This window comes from Zonotrichia leucophrys, chromosome 1 (assembly GCF_028769735.1).
Source record: "Zonotrichia leucophrys gambelii isolate GWCS_2022_RI chromosome 1, RI_Zleu_2.0, whole genome shotgun sequence".
Classification (NCBI taxonomy): domain Eukaryota; kingdom Metazoa; phylum Chordata; class Aves; order Passeriformes; family Passerellidae; genus Zonotrichia; species Zonotrichia leucophrys.
Window position 1 is genome coordinate 19,493,461 of NC_088169.1, and position 12,753 is coordinate 19,506,213.

At 36.1% G+C, this 12,753-nt stretch overlaps 1 protein-coding gene across 3 annotated transcripts in view; it reads right to left on the minus strand.

Annotated features, from left to right (window-relative positions):
- Positions 1-12,753, minus strand: part of FRMPD4 (FERM and PDZ domain containing 4) — a 290,259-nt gene that overhangs the window by 7,849 nt on the left and 269,657 nt on the right. For all 3 annotated transcript variants that reach the window (XM_064708459.1, XM_064708469.1, XM_064708478.1), the window contains 6 exons: positions 9,891-10,022; positions 7,740-7,859; positions 6,805-6,941; positions 5,461-5,587; positions 3,047-3,136; positions 2,276-2,458 (listed from right to left, as the gene is read on the minus strand). In XM_064708459.1, the coding sequence (XP_064564529.1) occupies positions 2,276-2,458; positions 3,047-3,136; positions 5,461-5,587; positions 6,805-6,941; positions 7,740-7,859; positions 9,891-10,022 (789 nt within the window). The remainder of the gene's footprint in view (positions 1-2,275; positions 2,459-3,046; positions 3,137-5,460; positions 5,588-6,804; positions 6,942-7,739; positions 7,860-9,890; positions 10,023-12,753) is intronic.

Here is a 12,753-nt window from a genome sequence, read left to right on the forward strand (position 1 = left end):
ATGCATAGATAGAAATTAGACCACAGACAACCCATCTTATCACTCACAATTTGTAGTGACTCATAGTATGTGGACATTTATGACAATTTATCATAATTTAGCATGCAGAGCCCACTGTCACAAGACAGATGCAAGGACCTATATCATTCATTCCAGGAGGAATATCACATGTAGGCTCTCCAACCTACTCAACCCCTTACTAGTAAAAAGAGAACTGATTCTGATGGAAGCTGTGGCCAAAACATAACTGATCACAGCTTACTACCCAACCCACAATAGGTCTGATGAGTTTTTAAAAGCCTTTGCTACAGCACCTTAGGCCACAGTGTTCCAGGTGCCCTGAATGTTGTTCAAATTGTTTTCACCAGCTTGGAAAAATATATTAAGGTTGTTTTTCTTTAACCTATTTTTGCTACAGCTTGAGCTTCTATTCAGTACATGCTTCTTTTAAGGTATTCAAATATAGCTATTATAGTTACTATAAATTATTAAACCTACATTGGATTAATTAATCTCTTTTTTTGAGCAACTACTAAAAATGGACATTTGAAATGCTACATTAATCTCAAATTTTCTGCAGTGATTGGCAGAAATTGACGAACTCTGTAAAAATCTCAGATTGCTGAAAACAATTCTGTGAAGTACTGCTAATCTGCTGAAAAGTCCTGTGACAACTAAATTTTATTGCCTGCTTCTGCCAAGTGAAATGTTCTTGAGAACATATTTAAAGAAACAAAAATAAAATAAAAACCTGAACTGTCTGTTCATTAAGAAAATAATATCATATATAATATATACTGGTACATTCAGAAGCCTGATATATGAACCTGCTACTTGAGGGTAAATGAAAGGATGAAAACATCATTGAGAATACCTACCAGTGTGTGCCTGGATCTCCTTTACAGGACATGGTCACAACCCCTACTTGTGTCCCACAGAGACGCAACTTTTTGTCAAATTCCACCCAGAACCTCCCAGATTTTTACTTTTTAGTCAGTCTTTCTGGGTTTAAGATCACATGTGTAAGTGCAAGGAGACGAGGATATGCACAATTAGCAATAAGACATGAACTGTATTTTAATATATAACAAGATAATACCATGGTAATACATAATACTATGGCATACTGTGCTGCATATTACCTATGGGCAGATGGGAAGGATTTAATTTCTATATTACTTTCCCCATCTGTAAAAAGGTGATAATAGCTTTCTTACAAGAGGGCTATGAGTTTAGCACAGTAATGCAAGCAAAGCAGCCTGAGATCTTCAGGTGTTACCATTGCTAAGTAAGTAAGGTGAAAGAGATGCTGTGTTCACCAACCTGTAAATTTCTCTTAAATTGTTGTCAAAGAGCCTTTAAAGATTACTTTACAACAATGTTTTTTTCATTACCTTAAATACAGAGAAACTGTTCCAGGTCAATACACCTAAAGCATTCAAAGCAAAAGCCTAGTAAAATATTCCTCATGTGTGCTTTTTGTGTATAGTTGGGTAAGCAAAAAGAAGTGTTAGGTTCTATTTATTTTAATCAAATATTTACATTTCAAATAAAATGAGAACTCCACCTTCAATCTCTGGTTTTTCAGATTAATGCCCTAGAAAGTCTATGAAACCTTTCACTTCAAAGCCAAATGGAAACCACAGTGAAAACAACCAGGACAGCATAACATAGAAAACTCCACTGAGTTTGCCATTAGATGCCACACAGATGCAGAGTGTTAAGTGATATTTAAAAGAAATTAAATGACTATAGGTAGATGATGAGCATCTGTGAATACTGAACTGGAATTATAAAGGTAAAGAAAAAAACCCCACTAATTCCTCCAGTTTTTTTAATTGTCAGTTGTTATGTGGTTACTTGCAGTAAACTTTTTGGGTATAACACTGGATTACAGGGGACACTGGTCGAATGCAGCTGGCAATTCTTTACTGGTAACAATACTGTATATTACACTAGAAGGAGCTTCAAAGGTCAGTTTCATCATCACATCTTCTTACCATGGAAATACATGAACAAAATAACAAAGCAAGTTGCTGGGGGTCAGCTGAGAGAAAAATCAAAGTAGAATTCAGGTGCTGGAAGACACCAGCCTAGTACACTGTAGGCCCAACCTGTAGTATAAATGTAATGTGATCAAAAAATAAAGCTGAAAATGTACTCACAGAGTACTACTGGCATGAAAACATTCAGAACAGCATAGCTTAATCTAAAACTCAATGAGAAAAGCATTATTAAAAGATGCTATATCAACACAAATCAATAACAAACTTACTTTTACATCTAAGACATGCAGCTCAACTCTAACACTGCTTTCATCTTCTGTAAACATCTCAATTCTGTTCACGTGGCTGAAGTCTGCCAGGAGAGCCACAAGATTTGTTTTGGTGTTTATCACATGGCTGATTCCATACCGTGGCCCTACTAACAGAGTCACTTCTGAACGCTTTTCTCCCTGCTTTAGCAGAAAAAGAAAGAAAACACAAGTAAAAAACATGATAGGTACTGTATAGTGACAGAAATCACCACTCCCTTCTTTCAGTTACACAGAGTTACATTTGCATGGCATTTCTGCATTAAAGATTACTATGTTTTTACTAGATAGATATGATACATAAGAGCATACTTGATTCATAATTTTAAAATAAGTAAAGAAATTTCTTGCTGTATGTTGATTGCACTCTAGATTTTAGGTGGATAGTTAGATGGACAGACGATGGATGGACTCTGCTTCTGTTAAAAGAAAAACTTGGTCATTAAGATTTTTCCAGACTAACAATTTTAGCATTCAATAGATAATTGGATGGTGATATTTGCTAAGAAAGTGCTATCTATCTCCAAATTCCCAATATAATTTTTATTATGACAAATATATTATTTTCAAGATTAAAAGAAACAAAAAGTGATTTGGTTAAAGTAAAAATTATTTTTAAGCACATGAATAGAACCTAAACTTCTAAAGAAAATTATATGATCCAGCTTTTGAAAAAAAAAGGCATTAGATAAAAAAAATCAAGAGAAGAGACTATTTTAAGAGAAATGTTACCACTAGAGTTGCCTTGAAGACACGCCCTCCATATAATCGTAGATCACTGAGGAACTTTAGATAATGCACCTTGGCTTGCAGAGCAGAGAGCTGAGAAAGGAGAAACAGGGGTAAGAGGTAGTTGTGGAAATCATCACATTATAAAATTCTGAAAGAAAATGTATTTGTGGAATATAAAAAGAATGGTCTGTAATAACAGCTCTTTCGAGCCTGAAACTAAATCTTGAGATGCTTGAGCTTCAGATGAGGTGAAACAGTTTCATTCTTAAAATTAATATCTTGCTTGTTTAGTTAAAATGCACTGAGGACTTGGGAATGGGCAGATCAGAGCATTTCAAGAACATCCTAACTGCTTTAATGAAGGGAAAATGTTAAAGTACTCAGATTAAACATCTGTTCACTGAGGGATTTCAAGGCTAAGACAGCAGCTTTCCATTCATAAACTCCATCAGTTCTTAAACGTTTATGTACCTATACAGAGAAAGAGAACAGAGAATTTGCATTTGTCAGCTACATATTTTATATTTTGCTAGGTACTTGTGGGGTTGGGTATATTATTCCACCTTGTTAGTGCATTTCCTGCTTTCTAAAATAACACTCTCACTATATTTAGTAGGTAATAAATCAGAAAGCTAAATACAGCACATGAATACATATGATCATGTTATATAATAGATGTCAGAAGTTGTCTCCTCTTTTTTTCCTCTGAGCTTAAACTGCCTACTTAAAAAAGAAAACTTGGAAATATTTTATGAGACAGAAGGGAAACAAGAAACAGTTCATTTCAGCACTCTGAACCCAAACCTTACACTTCGCTCATGTAAATCCTTGCATCTGGATGTATAGAAGATAATATAAAACAGTCTCAAATCAGTTTCTAGTTTCATTCCAGTCACTGGATTTCTAATTCAAAATCTTATTTAATATTGAACAGCATTTTAAGGGCCCCTATCCTAAATTCTTCCTAGACAACAAGGAGGAAATGGATCCAAAGCAGAGCAACTCGTGGTAATGCTTTGCCCTTTGCTGCACCAGGTGTTCACTTGGTGCAGAAATACACTAGGGTTGTAAAAAAACAGGAGAACCCTGAGAATGACGAGTTTCCCTTCATGTGAAGGAGGAGAAGATTCCCAGAAAGAAATCAGATACTTCCTGTGGTGGTACCTACAAGCGAGACAGGAGGTGATCAACAGCTTGGACGCTTTCTTTCTCAGACCTGCCTGCTAAGAAAGCAGGTTGGCGAACACACATTTCCAAAGCTCAAATCAAAAAGAATGAAGCAAACCCAGCAAAGTCTGCTTGCTGCAGGAAGGGACTGTTGCAATACCTCTCCTAACCAAGAACTGATACTGGTATGCCACTGTAAGGCATATCTCACAGTATGGCCTGCAGCTTCCAAAATAGAGCCAAATTTATACTACCAAGATAAATAATAAGCAATTGGCATAATTTAGCTTTTGTTTCAGAAGTATAGGAGACATGCACTGCTTCAGCCTTTCTTTCTGGGGTCAGACGCATAGAGCTATGTTCACACTCACGATGTGTTCTGAGACCTCCAAGCAGCATTTCTGCTGATGACAATAAGCCTCAGTTCAGGCACCAGCTGTTTTGAGGTTTTTTAGTTCATAAACAAAGTGTCATGAAGCAGGATTCAGCTCATTTTATGTCTCAACTAGTCACTCTCAGGTTTTTTTTATAGTCCATGAAGAGACATAAGCATTTCTAGGGCACAAGCAATCTGACCTATTTCTGTCCCGAATCTGGGATGGGATGAATCGCTCCCTGGAAGTGCCAATTTCTCTCCACTGACTACACATGAGAAGATGACCTGCACTAGGAAACCACATTATGGTGTCTAAAAGCAGTCTCAGCTGCACGCATGTAACAAAGGCATTTCTCAGAGACATTGTCTTATCCCTTTTTTTTCCAGCTGAAGTGAAAGCTTAGTGCTAAGAAAAGTATTTTACAACAGCAAGGAGGGTCATTTACTGCAAGGACCATCATCTATCCAGTTAGATCTTGGCCAGCGAAAAGTCTTTCTCTACAGTGTAACAGAAAACAATCTGAAAAACAGCATTTATGTCAGATGAGAGCATCAGAGAGAGAACAAAAACTTTCCTAACAAATCTGCTATTCACAGAAAGTGCTAAATTAATGAAAAAATATATATATGGTTATCACACAAGAGGTATTAATAACCAGTCCTCTGTCATTCTCAAGATAAGAAGATAATTTATCTGGGACATAATTAATTATTTTTAATAGTTTTTGGCTATGTTGCACCAGCACCCAAAGTTAAATCTGAAAATAAAGTGGCTAGGTGTTTCTCCAAAAGATTAGCTTTAAAGGTGTCCCATGCATGCCAGACTTCTGTTCTTTAAAACATATCTTCCATTAAGATGCAAATGTAATACCTTTTTGCCTGGAGGAACTAGGTTTTGATTTGCTTTGACAAGGTGGGAAAGTGCTTTCTTTATGTTCTTTTCTTTCATGCTTTGCAGCACAGCAGATGGAAGAAAAGTCTCTAATCCCCATTCTTTTCTGCAATAAAAGGCATATATTTAATTTCACATTCCTGTGATGATTATTTATCTAAAGACTGGTGACTACGATGCCAAGTGAATGATTACCTGAAAACAGAAGGAGAGTTGATCAAGTCCAGAGTTTTGCAATAACATGTAATTTCTTAAATTCAAACATTTTATTTTTGATGAGAAAGTTATTTTAAAATGATAAATAATCTCTCTTCTACCCCTTCCATCTCTTCATCCATGCCATTCAGAAAAGAATATTTAAGTTTGATATCTAAAGTCTATGTTAGACACTACTTAATTATATTAACAAGTATGATTACAGAATGAAAATAACAGATAATTTAACAAATTTAATTTTATTTTATTGGTTTCTTTTAGAACATGGAAACAGAGCCTTTTTTTTGTCATCCTTATGTTTGAGGGTCGAGGGGGGAGGTCTGGTTCCTCCTCAAATGCAAACAGTTTGCCTCCATGTACCAAATTATTTTTCTGCTTGAAGCACCCCTTTTGACAGAAGACTGACTCTTCACTCATCACTATTTTTGTAGATTCATTAATAGGATAGAATATAACATAGCCTTCAATATGATGGATAAACTCTTCAAGACTGAGTGTGTAACAATTATTATTTCCATTCTGCAAGCAAACTAAGCAACAGCAACAAAAGTTTTAGTGCTTAGTTTTTATTTTGTTGTGTTTCTCTTTTCAATCTATACTGATATACATACATTTGCACTTTCCAATGTTTATTTTTCATTTTAGTTGTATATATGTATGTATGTATATGTAGTTTTAAATATATATAGAGTCTAACATAGGACAGGTGCCTACTGGAGTACATCTGCATTTAAGAAATATTACAAACCCCAGTCTATGACCTACTGTCCTTTGAACCAACCAATAATCTGAATCTTACCATAATAATCTTTACTAAAACCATAGGATTCAGACCACATAAACTTAGATCTTAAATCACTGAAAGCAAATGAACTAATCATATTTACATTTATAGTTTATTTCACATGCCCAAACAGATGATCATAAGGTAAAGCAGACCCAAAGGACAAAATGTACCACTCCTAACACACCTGAATTAATTTCAGGGACAAAGATTAAATCTAAACTGGCACATGCATACAGACATACTAAAGAAACAACCTTAAATAATCTACAAGTTACTCCTAACATTTCACTCTTAAAGAACACACAGCATTCTCAACTTACTCTATGTACTTGAGGGAGATTTTCTGAGTTTGCTTGGTGGTCACAGTTGCAATATACATTTGTAATGCAGCCAGCCGCAGGGCAATGTCATATTTCAGTTCTGGTCCAAATCTTTCCTGGACCACATCATTACAGCTCTGCCAAAGAACCAGTAGAGGGAGCATCATGTTAAAAAATTTTGCGCTAAAAATAAATTACTGCTCTTTTCTTTTATGTCACCCCCCTCCCCCATTTTTGTTGGTTTTTTGGGTTGGTTTTTTTGTTGTTGTTGTTTTGTTTTGTTTTTTTTTTTCAATTAACGCTTCATGAAAAGTAACCCCTAACTCAGAAGCAGGACTCTGTTTTTGCTTTCAGAGGTGTCAGATATTTATGATATGGGCACTAGTGAAAAATGCCAGTACTTCTGCCAAAGAGCAAAAGGCATGATTATTTTCACCTAAGCTCTCTTCAGCCTTCCTGGACAGAAGAATAATCCATCCTCCATCCCAAAGAGTGCTTGGAGGGGTATCAGTATACCTGGATTCCAGATAGCAGGATTCCACCTGGTGAGATACTCAGGAGAACCACCTTGCTTGTACACCAATCCTCCCATCCCCTTCACTGGAAGTGCCTTTTCAGACATCATTTCTGTCTGACATTACAGTACCATAAATAATTACTAACAATCAATTCAGCTTCACTCTTCTCTAAAGCCAAATATATTTTGGAAAGATATCAAAGCATTACTACTTGGAGAGACTTATGAAGAAAGAGGACTTTGCAGATGATAGAGATTTGCGCATTCCCCAAGTGCATTCACTGGCTTTATGCAGCAGTAATAAAAGCCAGAATTCACTGCAACCATGCTTTTCTGTGTGAAAATGTAAATTTATATATAGAGTAAGTGTATTTTTTTTATTCTCCTTTACACCAGCAATGACTGTGCTTTCACTTACCTGTACATAGAGATATTCAAAAGCAACTGGATCTCTTCTTAAAAGATCAATGGGATCCTTTGGAACAAAGCTAATCCTGAAAAGACATCTCATCTTATGCGAGCTTGGCCTTTGGGTCACCTAGGGCAGTGCAATAATAATATTAGATCTTGGCAACCCTGGTAGAAAAACAGGGTCCATAGCCTTGGGCAATGTTACCCTGCTCCAGAGCCCTGTGGTAGCAGGAAAAATAATTCTGCCAAAAAAAGAAGAGCTTTGCCATGGGCAACTTATTAAGTTCTTCACCTAAGAACATCGTATATATAATCTTGTGGAAGGACTTTTAGACTCATACAGGCATAACTGCCTGATACAACTCATCCTCAAAGCAACAGAATTCACTCAAAACCAGGGTGAAACAGATTAAACACACCTTAACAAAAACCATCCAAGTGAAATCCACACTGAATTGAGCTTCAGCTGGACTAAAACACATAAAAGAGTTAGGTGTTTGGGGAGAGGTCACATTTTATTTCTTAGGCTGTCTGAGAACACAAGTGAGGCCCAACTTGGCAGCCATTATTCTCACCTTCTCTTGCTTTTTTTAATCCATGAGGCAAATTGAGAGAAATTAGGTCTTTTTCCTGGATTGTTCTGGATTAAGAAATCTACACCATAACTTCTGACTAAGATTCAATATATTAAAAAATTAAAAAATCTGCTTTATGTGTTGGTCAGCAAAACTTTTTTAAGCATCTAACTCGGTAATCTGGGTATATTCACAGGAGACCACTGCCTAGCAAACAATAATTGGATAACAATCCAAACCCACCATTATAAGTCATGGTCAGCAGCAACATTATAATGGGAAATTAAAGTATTGCTGATTTTACAGGAACTTCCAAGAAGACACCCTCAGAATTTATGTAGTTTATTCATTAGGCTAATGCAGTTAGAGAGTTAGGGTACTTTAAAATCAACGTATTTTCTTGACAAAACTGTACTTTTAAAAATGTCCAATAGAAATCTCTGTCTTGCTCAAACAATTTTCAGAAGTTCTATTTATTGCACATTGTCTCACCTCTTTCCTAAGTATATAGACATACTCTGTACATATTAATAAAAGCTCCAGATAGGATTTTTGAAAGCTCACTAACTGGGTTTATTCTGATCTTTCTGATTTCGGTGAGAGTTTTACCAATAACTTCAAGGAGATGGCTGGGCTAGGAGGACAAGTACTGAGTATTTCTGGATATTGTTCAATCACTGGGTAGCTTATACCCCCAAGGAAAGAATGTTAACATGGCAAAAGCAAGTGCTTAAAGGTTAGAAAATGCTATAAATACTGTTACCTGGTAAACTAAGCTCCTTCACACCATTACACAGACTAATTAAAATTACAGGAATTCTGTCAGTTAAATTAAGTATCTACATCTAACAATCCAGTTTTCCTTTTTCCTTCTTTTTCCAATTTAACTGAAATTAAAAAATATACTAATGTTCTCCTAAAACACAGAAATATAATAGAAAATTTCAGGCTAAACAATTTGGCAAAATGATAAGCAGATAAAATCAGGGTACTCTGCTGATAACTGTGAAGAAACTTTAACTTTGGTCACACTTTGATCTAAGGAAGAAAGTCACAGCAACATTTTCTGTGTCACAATTCATCATCAATGAAATGATACAATGTACCTCTGTGTAAACAAGCCTAACTTGACTTCATCAGAAAGAGACTATTCCCTGTCACACAGATACAGATCTGTATAATCAAATTGGAATGAAATATCAAAATAAGGCTTTTAAATAAATTTGGCCAGACTGTGCTTCTCAGAATTGTTACCATGGATTTGCCAGCTGTTGAGTATGTTCACTAGCTGGGCCTCATGTGATAGGAAAAGGTTAGGTAAGTATTTCTCAGATTTCAGTCTGATTTTTTAAATTCTTTATATTTTTGAAAGGCCCAATAAAGCAATGAAATATAATGTTTTTATATCAGAAAATTCCTGTGAGAACCTTATTCTTTCAATCAGTTCTAAATATCCTAGCTATTTGATAGACTATATCAAACTAAAAAGCTTGCAGCTAACTCATCTGAGTAATGAAAAAGATGGAAAATTTACTGATTAAGCCATCTCATTAATATCTGTTTTCATAGACCATTACACAAACCTGAGTTAGAGTCTCTTGTTCATGTAGCAAAAGGAGCTTCGTTCCAGATCCTTCCACTCTCTGCTCCAGCATTAGGGAGAAGTGTTCAATACACTTGATGGAAAGCTTTTCTTGGAGTGTTAAGATGACATCCTAATTAACAAAGGATTTATAAAAAGTGCTTAAATTAATGAAATGCTTGGGATCTGGTTCTTCACTGCCACACACCCTGAATGTACCCAGCACAGAGCAGAAGCCCAGGGTTTGTGCCTGTTTTGCACAAGTTTCCAGGACATCACAACAATTCTTCAAACATCCCCAAGATGGTAACAGATATGAATGTGAGAAATACATAAATGGGATTGCCATGGACAACATTCTGTTGAGATTTAACATGTAAATTATATTGGCGTGGCCCTTAAATCATATCTGTCTCCCTGGAAGTAAAACCCATCAGCAAAGAAGAGATGGTCTTATCACTATTCTCTTCCCTTTATCAGGGCCACGCCATCAAGTAGACAAACTAAATTTATAAGTTCAACAAAAAAATTTAGATGAATGGCCTTTATTTGTTCTTATGGCAAAGGGGTTTTTAAATTTCACTTCTTGAGTTTTAAATGCTGACAGAAAAGTCAATGATGATGACTGTGCAGAACAATAGCTCTAAACTGATGGACCATATCAATTTTTAGAGAGTCCTGATTAGCTTTTTCACACTGAATTATGACTAAGGAGAGTTAATTTGGGAACGACTGTATCTAAAATAGCAGCTAAACAAACCTCTTCACAAAACCATTCAACTAATCCCTACCTTACTTTCATATAACGCTTTGTAAATGTATGCAGATTTATTAATATCATTTGTCAAGGTATCTTTTACTTTAGTGAATACTGTAGGAAAAAGAAATACATAATAACCCATCATTTAGAAACAGTTTCACAGTATGTTGGTGACAAGATTAAAACATTTCCTTCCATCTGAAAGATTTTCAGATATATGTAAGTATCCAGATGGATAGGATTTAGTAAGGAGATCATGACAAATTGTAATCCAAGTGTTTTAACATAATTTAGGAAGATTAATTGATCAATTACAGAGTGTTTAAGGAAAATCAAGACGAAACTGGTGTAAGGATGAAAAAATGTAAGTGGGAAGATGGGAACAGCTCTCTACAATGTAGAGAATATAAGATAGCATCAAAGAATTGCTAGCTATCACTCTAAATAATAAAGGCTAATATTATACTATTCTGACCAATGGGGAATTTATTACTTTCACATTAAATCTACTTTTATTTATACATCTAAACTATGCTAAAAGACTATGGACATAACAGTAACATGAAGCAGCATAATACTAAATATAAGCTTTTAAGAGAGGGTAATGACACTGCTTTCCATCACTAGCTCTTCTGGGCCTTTTAAAATATGAGGCTAAGGCACACAGTCTCTGAATTACTGCACCAAAGTTTTTGCTTTTCCTCCCATCTGATAATTTCAGAGTCAGCCCAGGTGCCATGACCCAACAATATGGAAAGTGAGGGCTGCAGCTTAGGTGCTGCTTGCACCCTCCTTTTTAAGTGGTGAACTACTGGACTGCTAGGACTGCTAGAGGTGGAAAAATCTGCATTTACCTTGACTCACCTGGGTGATGTCACCCCAGTTAAGCAAAGAAGCAACAATCCACACCCACCCACCCACACTGAGGAATACACAGACACATGCAAGAATATGTAATTTATAGCTGTGAAGGCCTCAGAATATATAATTGCCTGAATTAGATGCAAAAGAAATTATTCCTACCAATAGCCAAATTGCTAAATTCAAAGCAGGCTTACAACATCAATACAGCTAGGTAGGTAACTGAGTCCACATGGGTATCTGTGCCAATGACTTCAGATTTGACATTTGGTCTGACAGTACATGACATCTACAACAGGACTACTGAAAACTAATGTAATGTGATGGCCAAAGACTGGTCTTCAGGGGAAAAACATCTTGGAATAGGTTGGTTGTTTATATGCTCATAACAGAAAATATTAGAAAGTGGTCTTCTGCTCCTTAGAATGGTAGGGAGAACTCACTAGCTACATGAGTAATGTCTCCTATTTCTTCACCAGCCAAATTTTCAAATTAACTCAAGGAATTCAATATTCCATGGTTGTATCCCATGGATGGAATGCTTGTATCCATACCTGCATTCAACTTATGCATAAGGCATATATGCTACATTAATTAACAAATGTTGTATGCCATTTTCAAGTGTGACTCTAGCATGTTTTGCCATCAGACTGGAGGATATTTCTTGTCTGCCTTAGTAAATAACTCTCTTTGCTGCTCTAACTGATTGAGCACGCTGCTGAGCACAAAGGCAGCCTTTCTTTAAATATTCCTGGTTTTACAATCCCTTAAACTAGCTAAAGCTGGCATCTCCAGCCTTCATCAATCATCCCACCCATGCCCCTCTCATGTCTCGTGTAGATTTGGTAAACAAACTCTAGATTTGGTAACCAAACTCTAGATTTGGTAACCAATCCGTGTTGAAACTAGCTTCCCCAAACAGTAATGCTTACCACACTGCTCCAAGGCTCTCACAGACGCTGATGATGCCTCTGATTTAGGAACCCACATGGAACAGTGTCACACACATTCCCTGGCAGACTCTGTTTTGTGCCAGGGCTTTACCTTTTTATTTCTGCATGTGAAATGTGTTATGGAAAGTGTAGAGGGCACTGCACTGAGGCAAGTAATTTATCACCAACATAATCCTACAATATTCCATCTTAAATTCACTGAATGATAAGCTGGATGATATTCAATCAGTAACCAACATCTTAATCTTCTTAGCTCCTGACTTTTGCTGACAAATCATGCTAGTGTTTGG